The 24,261-nt window shown below is 37.0% G+C and overlaps 1 protein-coding gene across 1 annotated transcript in view; it reads right to left on the bottom strand.

Moving 5' to 3' along the window:
* LOC127650734 (regulating synaptic membrane exocytosis protein 2-like) overlaps window positions 1-24,261 on the bottom strand; it is a 126,284-nt gene that overhangs the window by 45,780 nt on the left and 56,243 nt on the right. Inside the window, exons 9-18 of the mRNA XM_052136341.1 lie at window positions 22,778-22,825; window positions 19,973-20,103; window positions 18,495-18,666; window positions 17,936-18,089; window positions 15,355-15,381; window positions 14,681-14,749; window positions 13,529-13,664; window positions 11,953-12,039; window positions 7,186-7,371; window positions 1,998-2,107 (exon numbers count right to left, since the gene is read on the bottom strand). Of these exons, the coding sequence (XP_051992301.1) occupies window positions 1,998-2,107; window positions 7,186-7,371; window positions 11,953-12,039; window positions 13,529-13,664; window positions 14,681-14,749; window positions 15,355-15,381; window positions 17,936-18,089; window positions 18,495-18,666; window positions 19,973-20,103; window positions 22,778-22,825 (1,120 nt within the window). The remainder of the gene's footprint in view (window positions 1-1,997; window positions 2,108-7,185; window positions 7,372-11,952; window positions 12,040-13,528; window positions 13,665-14,680; window positions 14,750-15,354; window positions 15,382-17,935; window positions 18,090-18,494; window positions 18,667-19,972; window positions 20,104-22,777; window positions 22,826-24,261) is intronic.

The raw sequence follows: 24,261 nt of genomic DNA, 5'->3' as shown, positions 1-24,261 counted from the left end.
AGTATACTGTATTTCATCACTGGGACAGTATAGATAGATTCATCATAATCCATAGTTGTCTGTATACCAGTGTAGCCATGATGAGGTAACCTGCCCAAACCAGCATGAAATTGCCCAAAATGTAACTTAATCATAAACCATCAGAAGTTTTAAGTGGTCATACTGACAGTTACCATAAAATATCAAAGACTCTAAAATAGCTTGACAATAGCCGTCTTATGTCCTGTGTTGACATATTTCAGATTGAAACTACAGAAGTTGGGGAAGGGCATATCGAAGCGCTTGTCCCTTGTTTTAAATACCCATTAGAGATAAATCCACGGACATACACATGGACTACACACACACACACATCAATAATGATACACATTTACAGGTACAGTTCTACTAAGCACGCTAACACGGCTGAAGTGCACAAAACTGTTAACTGTTCTGTTAACTACACTACACAATTCTCAGAAGCAAAGCCAGTGACATGTAAAGCAAACAGACCAGAACTAACAGGTGAAGTCAAACAGAGTAAAAGTTGTATTAAGGTAGACTGAGACAGGCTAAACACACAGAAGCTAGTGATTACAGACCTTCATAATGTTCAGTCACACCCCCGTCATCTTCTGGGAATAAGGGTGAATAAAAAACCAAGCCATGATGTGTTATGCTATGTAGAGAAGCCAACTAGATAAAATAATCTGTATATCACATCAAACAAACTGTAGTACAGACTTTATTCGATTTTTGCAGCAGATCGAGTGATTGGTCTAGACCAGGGGTGGGGAACCCTGCTCCTGGAGGGTCACGGTCCAGCATAGTTTAGCTCCAACCCTAATCAGACAAACTTGAAGAAACTAATCATGGTCTTGATTACTTGAAAAATGTAAGGGCAGGTGTGTTTGATTAAGGTTGGAGCTAAACTATGCAGGACAGTGGCCCTCCTGGAGCAGGGTTCCCCACCTCTGGTCTAGACAGTGGCGTAGCCAAGGGTGTGCCAGGGTCTGGGCCCACCCAAATTAGACCCAGGCCCATCCAGAATATTAGAGATTTTTTTTGACTTCATATATATTATAAAATAGTCTAAAAATGCATAAATTCTGATTTCTGAAAGTGTGAATGAACTTTTTGTATGCACCGATTCTCTGTTGTTTCGACAATACATTTCAAGACAATAACTTTTTAAATACACCGTTTTTTGTTATTGTTTTTGTTGTTACTTCTTGTTTTGTGAAGTCCAAAGTAAATTTTTTTTTTACTCAAAATTACCCATTAATAATAAAAAATGAAATAAAAATAAAAATACATATCTTTTAATTTCTCCCGTCATAGTGTTTTGTGCACCTAGTATTGAGGTCTGCTTGCATGGCTCTGTGTCATGTTATAATTGTCATTAATGCAAGGAGATGCTGTCTAATAAACTACACAGCATGCATAAAGCTTCCTTGGCTTCCACATGTGATGTGGTACATGAGTTAATGTGTTCACAAAGAAAGATCAAAATGTGAAATGCTCCAATAAAATGTTCATTTAAAGATTAATACGTTTATTAAAGTTCTATTTACAATGGATTTGTAAGTACAAGTTACTGTTTTCCTACAATGTTAGTTACATTTACTCAATATTGTCATTAAGTAGATTTTTACTGTACTCATTTATACCATTAAATCAGACTTTTTTTAAACTGTGTGCAAAACACTGCAAAGTAAATCATTCTAGTAATGTTTTTCAGTGGTTATCCTATTTATTTGTTCAATTTTTAGCACCTATAAAGTATATCCTTAAGAAACACATCTGATTGGTGTCTCGTGAACATAACCTTAAACCAACCTAATTACACAGGGCTTCTTTAAAACCATTTAACCAACTACGGTAGTCATTCTGAAAACTCACTGACTATTCATTTTTGAAAACGTGCAGTTATGCACATCAATGGTGGTATTTGCACAGGTTTCTGTCCACGCACCACAAACACTGCACTATGGATCCAGCCTGGTTAATCTACTCACTTCTGTCAATAGATCCCTTGGGTGGGACCTGAGGTAGCTGCCGACCTCTCCAACTGGATACTGGCATGTTGGTGGGACTTGTCTGGACCGATCCTATCCGGGGGTTTGCCCTGTGGGACAAATGGTGTATCAGTAATGCTGACAAAACATTACATCTGAAGAAGGGTTAGTTGAGTCAAATACCTGCACAAAACAATGTTAGACTAAAGCAGGCCACACTGGTGAGAGAATACTAATATTAAAGAAACCCACTAACTGTAGGCATCTGAGGAAGCATTGTTTTATAATGAGAAATAGTGTAAGAAAATAAACTCCACATGAAGTTATGCTATAAAACCATATTTTGTACTATTCCACAAAATAAGGCAGTATTTGGCACAGTTTTCACCAGGGTTAGTAAAAATAAAAGAAGAAGAAACAAATAGGGTAAAACATTTGCTTAAAGCAACATTGCAAGTTTTGTACAACAACCAACAAAAGTTTGAAGGTGAATCTCACTAAACCTATTAAGAACATATCTAGGCCAGATTTAATCTCAAAAGAAAGAAGTCAGAATATTTAGCATAAATATAATGAAGCGTATTTTAAGAGGATAAATAAGATGTATTTTTTCTTGACAGATTTTCCTCCAAAATTCTAATCACTGTAATGTGGAAAACATTGTCATTGCCAATATTAAATATTATTTATATAGTAATGCATTTATAAATCACGGTATTTTTGGTTACACAGTTTTTAAATTATGCTGATTTTAAAGCTGAAGTTTGCAATACTTCTATCAAAGCTTGTTATGCAACTATTGACAACTATAAGTAAGTCATTCATAGGATAATTTTGTGGCACAATAAAAATGACTCTGTTTGTTAGAACAGCCTATCTAGCCTGACAAAAAACAACAACACTTGATTCAACCAATGACATAAATTGGGGGCGGGACTATCACTCTGTTCGATCAACAGCAGGGGGGGGGGGGGTAACATTTAGGTAAAAAAAATGTAATTCTGTTAGTGGTTCTGAAATGACACACTTCAGGTTTAATACGAAGAACATGGTATTACAGTAACTTTTACTTTTAAAAATGTTGATGTTTAATAATAAGAATGACCACAAATTGATTTGAACATTCCAGATGCATTATGGTAAGGAGAATTTGGGGGAGGGATGTTTGGGCAGGGCGAGTTAGTGCTAATACATTGACAAACTCGATGCAAAACAGAGTGCTGTCAACTGTAGGCTTGTTCAATGATATGAGAATAAAACAAACAATATATTGTGTTCTTAAGCCATTTTTTATATTGTCTAATAAATGCTTTATTCATCTGCCACAATAATGCTATTTATTTTTAAATTTCAATCCGTATTATATATTTATTTTAGGCCCTAAATAGCCTATTTAGTCATATTTGAATTATTAGGCATTGTTTATATGAATTATCTTTATTTGGGGGACTTTCTCAGCTAATAATGATTGTTTGTGATTCATTTGATTAATTAATGTGCATGTCATGTACTGTAATTAACTAGATCAAAAATGTAAATCAATTGTTAGCCCTAGTTGAAATATGACATGGAGATGTTCTTGAAAGGCTTTGCGAGTTGCACCTTCGGAATGTTTGCATAAAAAATAACCACTAATGTAATTCAACATATTTGACCAGTAAAGAGCATGCATTTTGGTTAATACATATTTCACAGTCATGTGCATTTTAGCCACGTAAACAAATATTTACGTATAAAATGCACATCAACTCCACAGTAAACACAAATGATCTTTAAAGCACCTTTTGAGCTAAATGTCACATTTAGTTTTCAATGTCATGTGTACATTTCACATTAAACTGTGCACATACAAGAGCTATTGCATCTCTTGCATCTGTGAAACTTCATGCACAAATCTGAACATTAATGTAACATTCCTTGAGGCTTATGATGTGCATGGCTAATCATAAGTCAAAAGGTTGTATGGCATCTCAAAAGGTGTGATGAGTCAGCAGCAGGAGAGGTGTCGAGGGGGGTGGAGCTTGTGACGGCTAAAGCTGGAAGGAAAGTGAAAAGGCATCGTTGCATGAGCAAAGGGCACTCATAACAGCCCACAACTCAAAGCAGAAACTTTTAAATAAACAAAAAAATTAATAAAAAATTATGTTAGTAAAATAAACAGTTAGAACAAATAAGAAAGTAAACCGTACAATGCCAGGAACACACCATTATATGCTAAGAGGATATAACAGGTGTGTCTATAATCAAAATGAAAAAAGACATTAGTAGCATTCATCATCACTACTCTCTAGAAATGGGAATCGTAAGGAATTTAACAATACTGGTTCTTTGATTCTATTTAACAATTCTGGTTCTTTAATGATTCTATTAACGATTCTTTTAACACGTTTGAGGAAACACAAAATAACAATTCTATTCAATACTATTAATCTGTACTATTCAATTACAACCAAATTCTGTTCTGAATGTTTATCTTTAACAAAGAGTAGAGTTTGTTGTAATTAATGGTAATTTTAAAAATGAAACTTTAGTATACATAACACAATAACAGTTCTTGGTTTGTTTAGAATCAGATATGATCAATGGTAATGACTTGCTGAGTAAGTGATTCAGATGTTAATTCTGTAATCGCTCCAAATGAGTCAGTCAGAGACTCATTTGAGAGTCATTATGACAGATTCATTAACCTTTAAACGACCCAGTATGAATTGCAACATTTGTTTAAAGCAATTCAAAATATAAAATTTTCACTAAATGTCGGTAAAAAAACAACAACACTGAAGTACGCAGACCCTTAGATGACAGGGTGGGAATTTTTTTTCTGAAATCGTTTTGCATTCCCTCGCAATAATATTTTTGTTCCCTCACTATTCGTTTTGCACTCCCACGCAAAAATCTTTGCTTTCCCTTGCAATAAGTTTTGAGTTCCCACACAATAAGTTTTGCGTTCCCTCACAATAAGTTTTGAGTTCCCTCACAATAAGTTTTGAGTTCCCACACAATAAGTTTTGCGTTCCCTCACAATATGTTTTGAGTTCCCTCACAATAAGTTTTGAGTTCCCACACAATAAGTTTTGCGTTCCCTCACAATAAGTTTTGAGTTCCCACACAATAAGTTTTGCGTTCCCTCACAATAAGTTTTGCGTTCCCTCACAATAAGTTTTCCGTTCCATCGCAATAAGTTTTATGTTCCTCATAATAAGTTTTGAGTTCCCACACAATAAGTTTTGAGTTCCCACACAATAAGTTTTATGTTCCCTCACAATAAGTTTTGAGTTCCCACACAATAAGTTTTGAGTTCCCACACAATAAGTTTTGCGTTCCCTCACAATAAGTTTTGAGTTCCCTCACAATAAGTTTTGAGTTCCCACACAATAAGTTTTGCGTTCCCTCACAATATGTTTTGAGTTCCCTCACAATAAGTTTTGAGTTCCCACACAATAAGTTTTGCGTTCCCTCACAATAAGTTTTGAGTTCCCACACAATAAGTTTTGCGTTCCCTCACAATAAGTTTTGCGTTCCCTCACAATAAGTTTTCCGTTCCATCGCAATAAGTTTTGCGTTCCCTCGCAATAAGTTTTGAGTTCCCACACAATAAGTTTTGAGTTCCCACACAATAAGTTTTGCGTTCCCTCACAATAAGTTTTGAGTTCCCACACAATAAGTTTTGAGTTCCCACACAATAAGTTTTGCGTTCCCTCACAATAAGTTTTGAGTTCCCTCACAATAAGTTTTGAGTTCCCACACAATAAGTTTTGCGTTCCCTCACAATATGTTTTGAGTTCCCTCACAATAAGTTTTGAGTTCCCACACAATAAGTTTTGCGTTCCCTCACAATAAGTTTTGAGTTCCCACACAATAAGTTTTGCGTTCCCTCACAATAAGTTTTGCGTTCCCTCACAATAAGTTTTGAGTTCCCACACAATAAGTTTTGCGTTCCCTCACAATAAGTTTTGCGTTCCCTCACAATAAGTTTTGCGTTCCCACACAATATGTTTTGCGTTCCCTCACAATACGTTTTGAGTTCCCACACAATACGTTTTGAGTTCCCACACAATATGTTTTGCGTTCCCTCACAATATGTTTTGAGTTCCCACACAATAAGTTTTGCGTTCCCTCACAATAAGTTTTGAGTTCCCTCACAATATGTTTTCAGTTCCCTCACAATAAGTTTTGAGTTCCCACACAATAACTTTTGCGTTCATTCACAATAAGTTTTGAGTTCTCACACAATAAGTCTTGCGTTCCATCACAATACCTTTTGCGTTCCCACACAATAAGTTTTGAGTTCTCACACAATAAGTTTTGCATTCCCTCACAATAAGTTTTGCATTCCCTCACAATAAGTTTTGAGTTCCCACACAATAAGTTTTGAGTTCCCACACAATAAGTTTTGAGTTCCCACACAATAACTTTTGAGTTCCCTCACAATAAGTTTTGCGTTCCCTCACAATAAGTTTTGCGTTCCCTCACAGTAAGTTCTGAGTTCCCACACAATAAGTTTTGAGTACCCTCGCAATAAGTTTTGCGTTCCCACGCAACTATTTCAGAAAAAAACTAAAAATTCCACCCTGTCCTCTAAGGGGCTGCATTCTGTACAGTATCACAACAATATTTTTGCCAGAAAGAAAGCATTTGACCTGTAATATTCATTTTCTTAATTGCCAACATGTCAACATAACTGAATGAAAAATTATAACATCCCCGAAAAAAGTAATTTTTAGCAAGCGTAGAAAATGTTCAGCAACTTTGTAGCAAGCTACACACACATGCATATATATGTATTTATTTTGTTTACATCAGCAACTGCATTATCAATATCAATAGTCCTCAGTTGGTATATAGTCTAATTTCTTAACTGTTCAGAAATTTTTATTTTTCAATCAATGTATTTTAGTATGGTATTCTGTCTGCATGGGCAAAATAATGCAGGCGTTCAAGAACTGCTAATGGAACCAAATATCAATGACAATCATTCGGTTCTAGTTTTTCTGAATAAGAACCAGTTCTTGATTCCTAACCTTACTACTCCCTACTATTTATAAATGAAACCAAATCAAAAACAGTATCGTTAAAACAGGGTTAAAAAAAGAGGAAGTGAAGAGGGGCATTCCAGGTGGAATACAGAAAGCAGGAGGCATGGTTTCATTTGGCGATTTAATGCTTGTTTGTGATTGGTCTGGGTCACCTCGTTAAGCCAGGAGAGGGAGGGGCAGATCTCCCTGATGTTAAGGATGGCATGGATCTCATGTAGCCAGAGTCGGGTCGCTCGGACGAGCGGGAGCGAGTGTAGACCGGTCGATCCATCATGGGCCGCTGGTCAGCTGATCTTGACCTGTAATTGTCATGGCTGTCCACCATGCTGCGGCTATACCTGCAGAATGTTAGTCAAAAAGCCACGCTTAGCTGAGCACCAGTTCATCATACTATAGGTAATCCCATAGACCTGGTAACCACATTAGGTCCTTATGCTGAGAAGAACTGGTTGCTGTGGGAAAAACTGGAAGCTTCTAACAGAACAAAAATGACAAAGCAATCAAATGTGGTGTTGGGTTTCAGCACTGGAAGTTCTGGGTCACCGGCATACACACACAAAATAATAAAGTGGAGGATAAAAAGGATAAAGCAAAAAAATATATAAAATAAAATAAGTGTTAAACAAGGCAGACCCATAATTTAATATGTTCAGGTAAACAAATGTAAAAGGTAAACTAAAAAACAGAAAAATCCCCTCTTTCATCGTCAGGCAGCTGCTGTGAAGGATACTAGTTAAGCAAAGTAAACACATTTCACTGTCAAAAAAGTAAGACCCTTGACTACAGTCTACTCTCCTCCTATGTCTCTACGACAGCCTATGTGACAACTTGTCCTAATTCTGCCATATTACCTGAGATCTTCCTCAAAGTGCTCATGGTTAACAGGGAATTCAGGAATGTGGTCCTCTCTATAGACGTGCATAAGAGAAATGCATAAAATACAATTGATATTCTGTGATTTGCAGGATAGCTGACCGTTTGAGTCTAAAGTGAGATTCAGTTGCAAGACCAAAGTAAGCTAACAAAAACAAAACATTGCTAGATTTGTAAAATTGCTGTCACAGTGTTGAGAGGTACTTGCTGTTGAAAGTTAAAGGTATCAGGTCAAAGCACAACTACATCTAATTTTAACTAGATTCAACACTGAATGAAATCTATCTGCATTCAATACCTTTCTGTATCGGTAGAAGGTTCAATTTCTATCCTGGGGCATGACCTAGTGAATAAACCAACCTCAATGTTACATTGGAGATCGTTAGTGTGCTCATGGCATATTCAGTATTCATTCACTTGAAAAGGCTTAACAGACACTCAAATCCTTCAGTGGCAACAGGTAACAAAAGAACTTGTACTGTGGGTGTTGATCTCTCAAGAAGCCGTACCTGTAGTCTCCACCAGTTCCATTCATAACATGATTGAGCCATGGAGGAGCTACATGATTGGGTCCATTGTAATATCTTTAAATACAGGTGGAGGATCGATAGATTGGTAGATTGAAAATGAAGAAAGGAAATTATGATTAGAATGAGCAATAGTGGATTTAGGGCAAGGGGTGAAGGCTGCGAATGTAACTAATGAAATACTCCACTTAAACACTCAAGACGGTTTCATAAACAGAATCAGTACAGAAGGGTACACGTCTAAACTAACATATCCATGTTTTACCTCTCAGGAGATTCAAATGATTCATTGTAGGCAGATATTCGTCTATCCAGCCTTATTCTCCTGAACATAAAATAACACTCAATCAGATTCTACATGACAACATTAATCTGAATTTTGACAAAACCACAGATATGGAAGTCCTAAAATGCCATAGATTCACAAAAAATGTTTGCCCCGTTTTCATGTAATTATCTTATTTTCTAGAGATATTGTTTGTTACGTAATTATCATGAGATATCAAATACGGTTTAATTTGTATAAGGGGACAATTTTACTGAGATTGTGAAAAAAATAAAACATTCTCGGAATACAACAAACAATGCTAAACCTCTAAAATATTTTTTATTAAAAAAATAATAATAATAATAATTCTACAAGTGTTGCAAGTGTATCAGTTTCATTATCTCAAGATCTCAAGATTTCCATAACATTATCCCGTTATCTCGATAAAAGAGTATTTGATATATTGTTATATTAACACATTATATTTAACAATAATTAAACATTTTCTGAAGAAATTGTGAGCAGTGCTTGCTCATGCAAAACTCACTGCTATGATGTTAGGGAGTTGTGGGCAGTAGTCAGGGCATTGCTATGCAGTTGCTAAGTGTTCTGTGTTTTATTTAGCATGTTGCTATGTGGTTTCTAGGGCATTCCTAGGTGGTTGCTTACTGGCAGACTCTTTGAAATTCCATTGACATGGGTTCCTCTATCACTGTAAGTCTATGTGATTTGTTAACCATATGTAAGTCTGATTGATTATATCATATGGCTTGTTGAGGAGAGATGTGCTGTTACTTTTTGGAGGTATCATGTTTGTTGCCCAAACAGTACGGAAAGAGTTATGTGACAAAGTTGAATATTTTGAGTTTTTTATTTTTTATCAAATCTCTAACAAAAAGTATGAGCAAAAGTAATAGTGGTGCTTGCAATTAAGGCAATTCACTTGCTATGACAAGAAAATGGTGCCAAATCTTTTTTTGAATCCATGGCACTTTAGGGCTTCCATACACCATTGCTGTTTGGTCAACTCCAGAATATTTGGGACTCCACTGAGCCTACAAAACACATCCCGAATCCATTAAACTCCACATTTCTGATGGGGAGCTTGCTGTATTTATTGACTGGCAGTTCTGTCAAAGACTGAAGCTACTTGGCTTAGTACTCAAAAGAGATTGTGCCCAGTCATCAAAACAACACAATGTATACGTGTTGTCACCTACAGAGCAGCACTGAAGACACAATTCATTATAACACAGCAGGGAAGGGTGGAGTGGGTGCAGCTAAGGAAACATTTACATACACTGTACATAATCCCTTTGGGAAATGGCGCTCTAAGATTATAGGAGTATTTAGTGGCGTAGTCGACAAAGTCACAATCTGAATGCTATCACATTCATTATCCTCCTGGGAGGACCCATAATGTCTCCATATCATTACAATGACCACACAAAGCTTTCCCAATGGGTGGAAGAATGACACCAAAGAGACACTTAACGTTTACCACCGTTTTTGACTGCAGGGTAATCCAATAATTAAGCGTTTGCCATGTGCACATTTCAATGAGAAAATGAGCCATTCTGTAAACGCAATAGGTTCCTCACCCATTGGAAAGTTCCATAAAATAACGTAACTTGAAATATATTTTAACAAACTTGAAATATTTTAGGTGCCACTAGCTATTCTAATCAGAACTACTACCCACGACACTAATATGGGAGTGATTTTCTGTGGTTTACTACCTTTCCATGCTATTGTACGCCCCTTCTGAGTATGCACGGGCCATCCTAGTGGAGCGTAGTAACTTCACCGCGTCTTCCCGATAGAGGGGGTACATACTGATCAGAAAAAAAAGAGAAGCAGAATGAAATAAAGACTGGTGAGCAAGCGGGCGATATCTGGGTGATAAGGAGACGGGGCTCTTTCCTCATCTTTCACACTCATGGGCACTTCTCTTTCACACTCGGAGAGTGTACAGGCAAAGATCAGCCAAAGTGCACTGGCAGAAATCAAAATAACCCTGATTTAAGAGAACTGGCAAATACTGTATGCTGAGCTATCAAACGGCAACAAATCAGATATTTTGAAGTATATACCAGAACCAACATGGCCAAGGCCCTCTCAAATATTTCACAGTAAAAAGAGCAGTTTAGAAGTGATATCTGGTGAGAGGTGAGAAAATACACTAGTGTGACTACTCAACTACCAAACTAGCAAGCAGACGCAAGAAAAAACTTCCTAATCTGTCTGACTAAAAACAAAATAGTTATAGCACTACTTGGTTAGAGGTCTGCTACCCGACCTGAGCCCGATGGGACACGACAAACCATCAAGTGTAACTTTGGGTTTCAGGCTTGTAATTAATGAAAAACGATGCGTGCAAACAGCTGAGTTAGAGGCTGTTAATGTTGCCGGACCTTCTCGCCCCAGCTCCGAACTGGACTCGAACCGACGGCTCCGGCGCGGGAGGCGGGTGCTCTAACAAGGAGGCTAAAGGCTACAGCCTCTAGTGTCAGTCGCTAGCACCACTTGAGGTCAGGAGAGTGAGGTTTACACACTGCACAGCTATCTACCAGCTGGCTCCCATTACATTAACACAGAGTGTGTTTTTGCATGTGCCTGCACTGTTTTTAAAATGTCTTTCTATGTAAACATGTTGGACAGACGTCTTTGAAAAACTGCAACCTCAAAAGATAGAATCCATGGGGAGCAAAAAACAGAGACATGAATTAATGGAACCGATATAGAGCGATGGTGAGATAACAAAAGTGAACAAAATGAGAGTGGCTGAGATGGATGTATAAAAAGAGAGAGGCTGATGTCAAAGAGAAATTAAAGGAAAGAGAGATGGTGGAAGACAGAAAGAAATGGCACCAAGTGGAGGAGAATTGGTTGGAGACAGGAGGCACACATTTTCTGCTTTTTTAATGTGTGTTAAACCTTAGTAGTTTCTTTGAGTTCTTTGGCACATATTATTTTCTTGAACACATTTTTGTAAATTGAAAAGATGAGAAATACACCTACCTTCCCAATTATATTCCATTATTTAGAAAAGGTAAATTTTAAAAAAGTTTGATAAATCTTTAGAAGGGAATGTTTACTAACCAGACATGATGCTACTGCCGTGACTAAAAGTAGAAACTCTGCGTAGCGGGATTTGGTCCCGTAACGGAACATAAATGAAAACCAAGCAACCTCTAAATAGTCTTGTCTTTCATTGCATGGCAGCTGTAGTTTGTTACGTAAACACATACCTGTCCGGTGAGTATCTGTCCTCTGACAGTCGATGTCGGGGGCCGTAATGCGATGGTAATCCTCTCACACCGTGATCTAAACTTCGACTAGATGAGAGAGGACAAAAACAGCGGCTGGTCAATCTCACTGCAAACCAAACAGAGCCCTGCTACAAGAAAAAGATTTCAATCTATGAGCATAATCAGTTAAACATAAATATACTTAATTAAATCAGTAAAATGCATCTGCTTGAAACAATTAAAACATTTATTTGCCATTATTCAAAAAGTAATAGCATTTTCCAACTACCGGAGCAATTCAAGCTTGATGTACATGTAACTTTGTGTTTTTATGAACCGAGCCAGCAGGGGGCAGTCAGCACCTCAACAAACCTTACAAGCAGAGCAGCCACAGAATAAGAGCCACTCACATGGGACACATTCTTGACAGCTGGATGAAACATGAAAGAATGCATATCGAGATGCAATTTTCAACTACTTTTACGGGCGTAAAGTTTTAAACTACTTTAGGACACAGCGTCCTAAAAAGGTGGCATCTACAACACTGAAAACAGAGAGAGGCTCTTAAAGCGATAGTTCCCACAAAAAAAAAAAATGATCTTATAATTTACTCATGCAATCCCAGATGTGTATGACTTTCTGTCTTCTGCAAAGCATAAATGAAGACTTTTAAAAGCATATTTCTGCTCTGTAAGTCCATACAATGCAAGTGAATGGTGACCAGAACTTTGAAGGCCCAAAAGGCAGTATAAAAGTAGTCCATAAAACTCCAGTAGTTAAATCCTAAAATAATAATGTCTACTGAAGCAATATGATATATGTGTGTGAGAAACAGATCAATATTTAAGTCCTTTTTAACTGTAAATCTAAACTTTCACATTCAGTCACTTACTGGTTGGGATTGGTCAAAAGTGGAGATTGACTTAAATATTGATTTGTTTCTCACCCACACCTATTACATTGCTTCTGAAGACATGGATTAAACCACTGGAGTTTTATGGATTACTTTTATGATGACTTTATGCCATTTGTGGGCCTTCGAAGTTTTGGACACCATTCACTTGCATTGTATGGAACTACAGAGCTGAGATATTCTTCTAAAACTCTTCATTTGTGTTCTACAGAAGAAAGAAAGTCATACATAACTGGGATGGCATGAGGGTGAGTAAATGATGAGAGAATTTAAATTTTTGGGTGAACTATCCCTTTAAAGCATCTGATGCACATGTACATAGACCGACAATTAAAAAAAGCGCAGACAGAATGCAAGAATGTGTCGTGTGAGAACAGGACAGATTGACGAACTCCATTGCAAACTAGATTGTTGTCAACTGCAGGGTTACACAATGATAAAGGAATAAAACACAAAACTGACTTCTAAAGCCACTTTTTGTATTCTCTAATAAATGCTTTACTCGTATGCCACAGCAATTCAATATATGAATATCAGAATTGATATATTAAAATGAATTGAGATTACTTTGATTAATTAATCAGTATGTCATGTAATTAATTCGACTGCCCAATTTTTGTTTACTTGCAGCCATGCACATTTATGTTCTTTCTTGCAAGTTACCTTTGTGGGGGAGGGACGCTGGGTGACCGTGAGCGTGTGCGAATCATGTCTGATCGTGAACAGTGATTGGACGACATGACCTGCTCAGGTACAGACAGAGTAGAGCTCTGGAAATCCCTGCCATTGTGCCGGTAATCTGAAGGCAAACACAGTAAAACAAAAGAGATTTACATTAACAATGAGGATAAAATGTTTAACAGCTGGTACCAAGTTGCTCTCTACAAACATGGACAAAAACAAATGGGCATTTACTGCAACATTAGCAGGCTAGCACGTAGAACATTATCCAAAAATAATATCAAATCTTTATTAAACCTTCCACGAAAACACAAAGCCTGAAAGTGAAGAAAACCGTAAAGATCTGGCTACAACATCAGTGTGATGGGCTTTCGTTGTGCTGGGGAGACTAAACTTCTTTGTCCATTTGGAAAGTGCTCAGAGTAATCTTCTCTTTGACTATATCCTTTAATTTGATTTGTTCATGAGCATGTGTGAAGGCACATAGAGACCTGGATGGCCCTTGCATGCTCGAGTTGCAAAGATCATTCCGGCGAAACAACATACGGGATGTGTTTGAGCTTCTGAATCATTTGTTATGACTGGATCATTTAAAATTGCTTCCATATTTGTGCGTGACAATCAAATACACTGTATATAGGGGTAGTTGGCATTAAATACAGTCATTTTGGGTAGCCGACATGCAACCCAAAATGACTGTATGCATGCAACATGCTACATCTTATACTGTTTCAAACAGCATTTTGCGAATTATTTTATAATTATTATGCATGTTGCTTTAATGACCTCATATTAACGAGAGACTACATTAAATATTTGTACATTAATTTGCCACACTGCAGGACCATTTCAATTTAGTGAAGGCATAAAGGTTACAGCACCTAAAATATACAATTTATCATACACATTTTAAAATATAATCTTGATGTATCTAAAAAACAACTATTAACTACTTTTAAATACTTTCTTACAAACACTTCTGAAAATAGTTCTATAAAAATGATTTGATACATAAAAGAGATTGAATTGGAATAAAATGTATTGAATGAAACTGCTTTCAAGGACAACGTTCGAACCTTGAGTTTTCTAAGTACTGTTGGAACGCTAAAGCAGGGAAAGTTGACTTAGCTGTACCTGAGATAACACCAATCCCATCTTCACAGTCGTAATCAGAGAACTCGCCATCACTGATTCGCTGTGACCCTGAGAAAGAGAGCAAGAGACTGCATGAAAAAGAGAGAGGAGTGGGTGGAGCAACATATCACAAGGGTCATAATGAAGAAAAGACCCTAAAAGTGACCACCTCGCTCTCACGCACAGCACCTGGTTAATCCATTGGAGGGTTTACGTGAGGTCAAGTAATCTAGATAGTGTCATAGCACACCAGACACACACACACACACACACACACACACACACACACACACACACACACACACACACACACACACACACACACACACACACACCATGTATCAACACAACCAGAGTAAGGTTTGTGAGAGGCTGGGAAAAGCGTGAGCAGTTCAGACACAGATCCACTCAGGATGGGCCATAAACTGAAGTATGAACTATTTCCAGTGGAAAGATCAGGCCTAAAGGGAAGATAAGCTGAACGATGAGGATTGGTGGTAGGTAGCAGCAGGAGCAATGGCTGTTAACCAACTGCATGCAAGCTGTGTGGAACAGCCTGGCTTTCTGAAGTGTATGTGCAGTGAGAGCAGAGGAAAGTGTTGAGGATAGTCACACTGAGGAAGTCACACTGCTGACCAATCACATGCTAGCTGGGGCAAGCAGGTTCAAGTTACCTGAGTTGTAATAATACGGGCCTTTGTCTGGAAATATGTCAGTGGATTGATAGACAGTAATATTTTTGGAAGGAAACAAAACATGAACACAGGAAACACATCAACAAAACAATTATACTGGTGTATACTCCAAAAATGGTCCTATCCAATTTCAAAAGTTCTAGAACAGAACTGTTTTTCTTTATTTAAACTGTGTAAATAATAAAGAATTCTAAAGCTCTGCTCCAAGTCTAGTGAGCTGCCTACTTAGACAGCATCATAAGTATTCTCACGATACAAATGTTCCAAAAGGTGTAATAATGTTGCCTTCTTAGACACCTTCTTTTGGAAGAAGGCAGCATCACATGTATATGTCACAGATAACACAAACCCAGCACTGAGAAGAGCTTTGTGAAAAAGCTGAATGAGTCAAGAGAAATGTTAACTAGATATATATTTGATTTGATGTCAAAAAGTGTCACTAAAAATAACTTGATTACAAAACGAGCATATTTGGCATTATTATGTATGTTAGAGAATCGTGTTATTTTTAGGGCTGGGTATTGATACAGATTTCCAGATTCAATTTGAACTCTACTGAATCCTATTACGATTTGATTCTGATTCATTTGGGTATATTTCAATTATAATGTCTATCTTATGTATATCTTTTTGCATTAATGATGCCCTCACAGATGTGTCATTTACCTGTGTCATTGGCGCTGTCACACTTCGTACCATGACAGACGCTGATAACGTCTGATGGTCCTTTTCTTTTTTGACCCGGAGAACACATTATTTTTAACGGTTTCAAATGTGGACTCGGAGCATAAAACACAATTCCACTGTTCTACTTTCCATCTCAGATGAGACCAAGCCAAGAGAAGTCAGCGACACTTCTGGACAGTGTTGATGTACGGCTTCTCCTTTGCATAGTAAAGTCTTAACTTGTATCTGTGGATGCAGCGGTGAATGGTGTTGACTGAAAAGGGTTTACTAAAGTATTCCCAAGCCCATGTCATGATATCCATTACAGACGTATGACGGTTTTTAAGACAGTGACAGGATCAGAGATTACAGGCATTCAGAAGTGGTTTTCCAGCAGGACAGCGTCAAACCACATACTGCCCGGATTACAAGTTCATGGCTGTGAGAGCAGAGAGGGTGGAAGCTAGATTGATCTACCTGCAGTCCTGACCTGGCTCCAATTGACAATATGTGGTGCATTAAGCCCAAAGTATACTTCGATTTTGATACGAACGCTCAGCGTCTGCGTCCAGCCGAACGCGAGCCTGTCAAAGTATATTCCATCTGACTATGCGTGCATACACAGGCGTTTGGTGCATGTGCACTAAGACTTCTATGAGATACTGGACTTTTTCTCTTCAGGCATTTAGACCCATAAAGTTTCCTTCAGACTCGATACAATTAGAGGTATCTCCTGACCTCCTCACACGCACTCTTAATGTGCACATCCACTGCTGTTGTTTTTAGCTTTGTTTCCTGTTTACTGGCGATTACATCTTCTAGTGCTTCTTTGTGACAACAAAGGCTCAAATGTGAGTGTTGCCACCTTGTGTACCAACTTATTAGTGCAAATAATCCAGGCACATGCACATTCTGCACGTTCAATAGATGTTAAAAAAATTGGGCTGTGTCCGTTTAGTGTTCGCGCACTCTGCTGATGATGAGATTTGTGCCACTCGTCCTGTACATAGACGCTCAGAGTTCCCGTTTGACCAAAGCATACTTTGGGCTTTATGAAGGACACAATATGGCAATGAAGGCGGAGGCATGGCCGAGCGCCGTGCCGTGGAGAGTGATTGCCACCTGTGTTTAACACCTGTCTTGTGTTTCAGTGATGAGTGATTGGGGCTTTTAAGGAGAGAAGACATCAGCAGAAAGAGCCCAGCTGAGAAGCTGTGTGTGTGTGTTGGCCACTGCCGTTTTGCTACTTTGACTTATAATATAATAACTTTTAATGTGAAGCCATACCATTGCGCATTTAAGCGAACATGTTTTTGTTGAGCGCATATTAAAAAGAGTGCAATGGGTTCTTTACCACATCCGCATGTTATAAATATATAAATGTAAAGAACAGAAAGGATATTAAAAGAGACGTTATTCAATGACAAGTGAATTGTGTGGATCTTGCCATTTGGACACCAAACCAAACGTTTACTCTCAAAACGTGGTGAAAGGATCTGGTGGTGGATCACTTGTGAGTAAAATCTTAACATTTACCAACCAGTGGCTAATCACAGACAATTGCAGTCACATCTTGGAATTTGAGAATCAATATTGAGATCGTTTGAATGAAGATCATGATGCATCGGAAAAACACTATTTTTACCCAGCCCTATTTGTTAGCTTAGCATCATGATAACGGCAACCTTCCGAGGGTTTTTGTGTGAAGAACGCTGTTTGTTTCGCTGACGCCATTGCTGCTCAATGGAGAGTGCCTATTAGGTTCCATTTCAGTTAGAATACTGTCTTAGTAGGTAGCTGTCTGTAGACAGTAGACAATGAGGCAGCTCACTAGGGTTTGGAACCGAGCCTGAGTGTTTCTGTGTTTTTTAGAACAGTAGGTGAGTGTGCATACTTTGTAACTTGCGCGTGGGGCTCTCTCCAGGTAGGAGTCGCCTCTGCATGTAGGGTGAGGGGTTAGGCAGGGGCACCGAGGAAAGGTCATGTGTTTGTAGCTTATACCAGTGAGGTTGATCATCCAAGAGCGCTGTCTCCAGCTCTATTAGAATCTACACACACACACACACAGATATGAAATACATATATATCACATAAGGCGTGTAGCATTCATGATGACTGGTGATGTTTAGGATTAGATTTAACAGGTTTACGTTACACCTGGAGTCACACATATGGTTAAAGTTCTTCACAGCTTTCAAGAGATTCACTCATTTACATGTAATATCAACAACTAAAGTGTTAAAATGATGATCATTTTAACACTTTAGTTGTTGATATTACATGTAAATGACTAAAGTGTTAAAATGTCATCATTTCTCTAATATTGAATAAGATGTTTAAGCATTGCTGCCACAGCAGCTTTGTTGTCTCACAAATGAGTACAAACTGTACATATGACTATCTGTATTATTAGAGATGCACTGTCCTGAAACACTGATGTTCCTCTCTCTCACCTCTCCCAGGAACTCGCTCTCCTCCTCTCGGACTCTGGCCTGATCCCACAGCGTGATCTCCAGCATACGCTCTCTGAACTCTCGTCTGTGCACTGGTGAGTACATGAATGTCTGGTTCCACTTGGGCTCCAGAGATTTCTTCACCGTTTTTGTTCTTCTCTTGCTTTTGTCACTGAGACGAAGAGATGAGTTCACATATTACATATGCTAATGAAGCTCAAAGTATAAATTAGAATAACAGGGTAAGTGACAGGGAGATTTCAAAATCTTAATTTCACCCCCAAATTGAGAAATTACACTTTAATCCAATATGAATCCTATTTCAGGACCAGTAAAGAACTAGTTCACTCCAAAACGCAAAATTCTCTCATTTACCCTGTAAAACCTTGTATGACTTTATTTCTTCGGCAGGACACAAACTAAGATTTTTTTTTAATGATATACGATGTGTTTTTGCCCAAAACTTTAGAGCGTATAAGAAGAAGCTGGATTACGCTTGTGCTTAACGCATATGCAGAGTTTATGTATGCGCCACGGAGACTGCAGATGTCAAGATTTAGACTGAAAGAGGAGGTACATTTTGGTCTGTTTCTCACTCAAAAATTATCATATCACTTCAGGGGACATGGATTAAACCTCATTACCTCTATGTCCTTTTTGTAGCTTGAAAGTTTTGGGCCCCTTTGACTTGCGTTGCATGGACAAAAACACACATCATATCACCCTAAAAAATCTTGCAGAGCAAAGAAGTTTGAGACGGCATTCGGCGAGTAAATTATTATTTTTTAAGGTAACTATTTCTATTTAACTATATTTTGCATTGTGACATTATAGTCATGACAAAATTAAGCATATTTCCCCCCCACATTTTTCATTATCATTTGAATAAAGATGTGTTAATTGGAGGTTTTCTTTTATTTTTACTTTACCATTAGATTCTCATTAGATCCTCTTTGCTGTAAAAAGTGTTTTTTAACTGTATTTTACAGGGGAAAAAAGTTGCTATGATACATTATTTTGATTATAATCAGCATCAATTAAATAGTTATTTTAATACATTATATAATTATAACAAATAGACTTCAATGATGCATAAATACTTATATAATATAATTAATTACATATATTTTTTTAATATAAAATGTGCTTAATTGTCATGAAAATAATGTTTCAAGACACACAATCTTGAAGATCTGAAAAGGCTTTATTTAGTTTATGTAAATTATAATTTTGTGTTCCTTTTTTTATTATTTTGGGGTGAAATATGACCCGGACAAGCTCAACCAATGTCGTGAGTTTGGGGTGGGACCATCTGACTGTATCATTTATCTGTCATTTTGTATCTGTATAATTATTTTTAAAATTCAGTTAAGTGACACTAGTCGTGCATAAATTACACACTTTACCTTTAAAAACCAAATTCAAATACCCCTTGACGGACAAAAGAAGAACATAATTGAACTGTGACTTGTGTGTACCTTCTGTCGGGGAGGAAGTAGATTTTGATGTAGGGATTCCTGGGCCGCCCGTCTTCTCGTGCAGGCAAGTCTTTGGCGCCCAGGATTGTAACAATGAGTTGATGTCCCACTTTATCATACCAGAGCTTCACCTGCAGGAACAGGAGAGTCTGTTAGGAGATCTTCAGGGAGAGCTCACCTCAGAGGCACCTGGGCAGGCCTGCAGAAGCCCCCTGACACATTGTTTGGACTGAAGCATTACATGCTTAGTAGAACTTTCTCAGAGCAAGTGCATCACAAGCACACGCTAACTAAAATGAACTAGTTACCTATGAGGGTCTTATACTGGATTCTCAACTAAAACACAAATGTAAGAACAATTCGTACTTTAGAAGAACTATTTCTAAGCATTATATGGCTAGGTTTGCTACAACAGCATTTCAGGGGTATTGATTTGAACAGCTGTCTGTGTGCTGTGAGTCTGGGCTGTGGAATATGCTGCCCTCTAGGGGCGGCACGGGGATGGGGGCGTGTCTGCCACAAGTCTCGCCCAATCAGATGACTTATTCACAAATTTTCACTTTGATTCTAAAACTGACAAACACTTTCAAAGCCCAGCAATCCAAATCAAATGAAATAATACGACACAGAGGAAAAGATTAAGCAAAAAATAAAAAATTTAAGTGCAAAATGGGTAATATTTGAATTTGTATTCAAACCAGATACTGAAAAAAACAAGAGTCAATGTCGCACATGCATCTAGAGTATGCAGTTAGTAACTAAATCCCAAAACCAATCAAAAGACAAGAAGGGCAAAAACTAGAAGACTACAGATGTTACCAGATCAGTGTACTCCACACAATATTCTTAAATCAATAAAACATTAAACGTAAACCATAAATTATTCAATTTGTACTTACTTAGAATTTTTTTTGTATTAAAAAAATATTTAAATCAACATTTAAATGTACCAATGTAGTAAATAAAGTACATTGTTGTTGTTTTTTTAATTTTTAACAGTAATTATTGTTTAAAACATTACATAGTATAAATGTTTTCATTATAAATAGTACTCATTTTCAAATGACAAAGTAAACTGGTACATTTAATGATTTATTTATTGAATTTACATTCATTAATTGATTTGATTATTTTGAGTATTTTGGTTCTCTATAACCAAACACATCTGAGGCAGTCAGTAATATAAATCCAGTGACTTCAAAGCATTTGCCCTTCCTTTGTAGCAGATCACTAGAGCTAAAAGAAACGCGCGTCTATATTGTACCTTTAGAGTGTACTCGCTATTCTAAAAATAGTCCAGTACTAATGCATGCAGCAAAGCAACAGAAAGAGCTCAATACAGACTAGAGCAATCCAGATAGCTTCCGCTGCAAAGGGGGAGAGGCTTCAGTCCAAACAAATTGTACCATATCATTCTTGTACAAACATTTTAAGGTCTGTGTTTTATGAGTTTACGATAATTAACTTTGAGTGCGAAAACACTTATCCAAAAAGTAATATCGCTGTAACTCTGTTTTTAGAAAAATAGAGCAGCAACCATAGGACTTTAATATTACAGTGTAGGGGAAAAATCATTAAAAAGTAAATCTGGGAAATCTTCTGCAAGATCTATTAAAGGAATACAAATTCTGAAAGTTCTGTCACATTCAAGTTACTCACCTTCAAGTTGTTCCAAAACTATATGGCTTTTTAAAAAAACAATTCCCATGTTGAACAATGTTGTTCACGTTGTTCTTTTACTGAAAGCATACTGTTACTAGGGCCTGTCAATCTCCAAAAAAGCACAATAAAAAAATCACTACGACTTGTGCACTATATTCCAAGTCTTCGTCTGTAACTCTCAAATCTCATCCTCAACTTGAGAGCGGGAAAACACATCACACCAGGTAACTGATTGTGACACGGCAAGTTTAAACGTCTCCCTTTGTGTTTCACGAAAGAAAGAAAGTCTTACGGGCTTGGAACGACACGAGGGTGAGTAAATGATGGATTTTCGTATTTGGGTAAACTAACCCAAGCTAGCTAACTAACTAACTAACTAACTAACTAACTAACTAATTAACTATTGACATTTGTATTTATTCTGTTTCATAAAACCCTGTGATAATGTTTTAAACAGGCCTAAATGATAGATGCACTATCATTGGTACAATTTGTTTATTTATATATGAAGTTTGGAGATATGCTCTTCATTGTGAAATGCAATATTATCTTGAAAATATGCCAATTATCATATTTTATCTTTACATAGTAACACAGAACATAATATTTGAAAAAGGATTTTGCTTTAATGTATTGTTTTCCTATTTTTATTCTTATTTAATTTTTTCAGAAATTGTACTTACAAAGGTTCGATTTTAGGTGTAGTACAACATACAGTTTATCGTCATATATCATGTATATTAACTGATCTAAGTATATTATAATATAATACAAATATACTGTTCCATGTTCCTTTCAAATGTTTGTAAAAAACATTTAGTTTGCAATTCAAAGATTTAAATTGTCTCTTTAAACTATTTAAAACATGTATCCAAGTCATGATAAATATTTCTGGCTTTAGCAAGATTGTGTTTACACTATTAAGCAAAAATCACACTGTAATAATGAAACAGCTCTTATGGATTGTGGTTATAATCTCAAAAGGATAGAATACAAAAGAATACAAATGAAAGGGAAAGGGGGAGAACTTGGGCTGCTGCTATTTTCCTGCAGTGCATTTTCCAAATAATGCAGATAGAAAGGAATGAAAGAGTGAGAGAGACTGCCAGAAACAAGAGAGAGAGAGAGAGAGTGACGTGTTACCTGGACCCTAAGGACAAAAGGCGTGGTTCTTCTACTAAGGCATGGACTCTGGATAAGCAAAATTAACAAAGAAAACAAAAGCAATAAAACTAAACCAAAGCTGCACAGAGGCACACAAATCAAAACAACCCATCTGAGAAGAGATTTAGCCTAACTCTTTAATCTTTAATTCAGTTTAATTCAACTACTGCTTTATGAACTCAAACAATTTGAAAATATCATTTTACTTCATTCTATGTTGTATCTAAAACAAAAAATGCAATGCTTATTTCTAATCTGTGTTCCTGGAAAAACAAATGCAAACAACAACATGCAATTAGTGTGTCACATGGTAATCGGTGTTAATCAACATACTGTACGTGTGTGTTCTGTACTGTAGCATTTTAGGATAAATCTCCCTCATTCCAAACCAAAATAAAATAACATTTACAATGGCGCAAACCATAGTGACAACATTAAAACTCCATTCAGACACATCAACCCAAAAAAATAGACAAAAGCATATATATTATTCACATAAATCAGCTTTTGGCTATCGACATCACCTTTGTTTTAACATTCACAGTAGCTATACAGTCTAAATAAACTAATTCCCCTATTTGAACAATTCAAAGGAACAATAATCGCACATCTTCTATAAGCCTAAATCCCATTGTATACTCCTGGACGAACACCTTTGTGAAACGAACCTCCCAGATCTCGTACAACGTCATACACTACCCTTATGTTTTACAGTGCGATTAAGATCAAAGTTGCTCATTCAAGTAAATGGAACAACTTCAGCGTAAAGAACAATAGATAGTCCTTCAAGGAATTTCTTTTACCTAACATCCTTATCCACTGTGTCAGAGCTGACCTTCTACAAAGCGTATGTCAATCGGGTAACAAGCTTGCAAACTAATAATACATTTTCCACTTCAGGATTCCTTCCAGAGTCCAAGATGGACTTTAACGGACTGTCACAACTATCTAGAAACACTGATCACAGAGAACGACAAACCAAAACTAACAAATATAAGAATTCATGAAGTATTTGCTGTCCATCTTTTGGGTCAATCATTGAATTGATGCCTTTTCACTTTGAAAAGTACATTATTAGCCTTGTGCCAGTGACACTTCAAGGTGCTTATTAGAAAGAGTGTTTATTGTTAATATTTCTTAGAATACCTCAGTTTCAATAATCAATTTTTTACTGTAATTAAAAGAGATCTTAAAATACTTTTTTACTACAATGACAGTATATATATATATATATATATATATATCTGGAAGTAGTGCAAACCACATTGCCACTAGCGCAACACTTTGTTGATGTATTTAGAAAAATGCCTATAATAACACAGTAAAATTAGGCTTCAGCAATTCAAGTCTTTATTTGCACACAAGTTAATGAGGGACACAAAAGGCACCCGTTTTGTAGAATGACCCAAATATAGCCCCTACGCCTCATTTGATCTGAGCCACTATGAGCAACTAAACAGAAT

The sequence above is a fragment of the Xyrauchen texanus genome, chromosome 10 (genome assembly GCF_025860055.1).
Source record: "Xyrauchen texanus isolate HMW12.3.18 chromosome 10, RBS_HiC_50CHRs, whole genome shotgun sequence".
Lineage (NCBI taxonomy): Eukaryota > Metazoa > Chordata > Actinopteri > Cypriniformes > Catostomidae > Xyrauchen > Xyrauchen texanus.
Note: the sequence above shows the minus strand (reverse complement) of the source record. Positions and strands in the feature narration are given on the sequence as shown.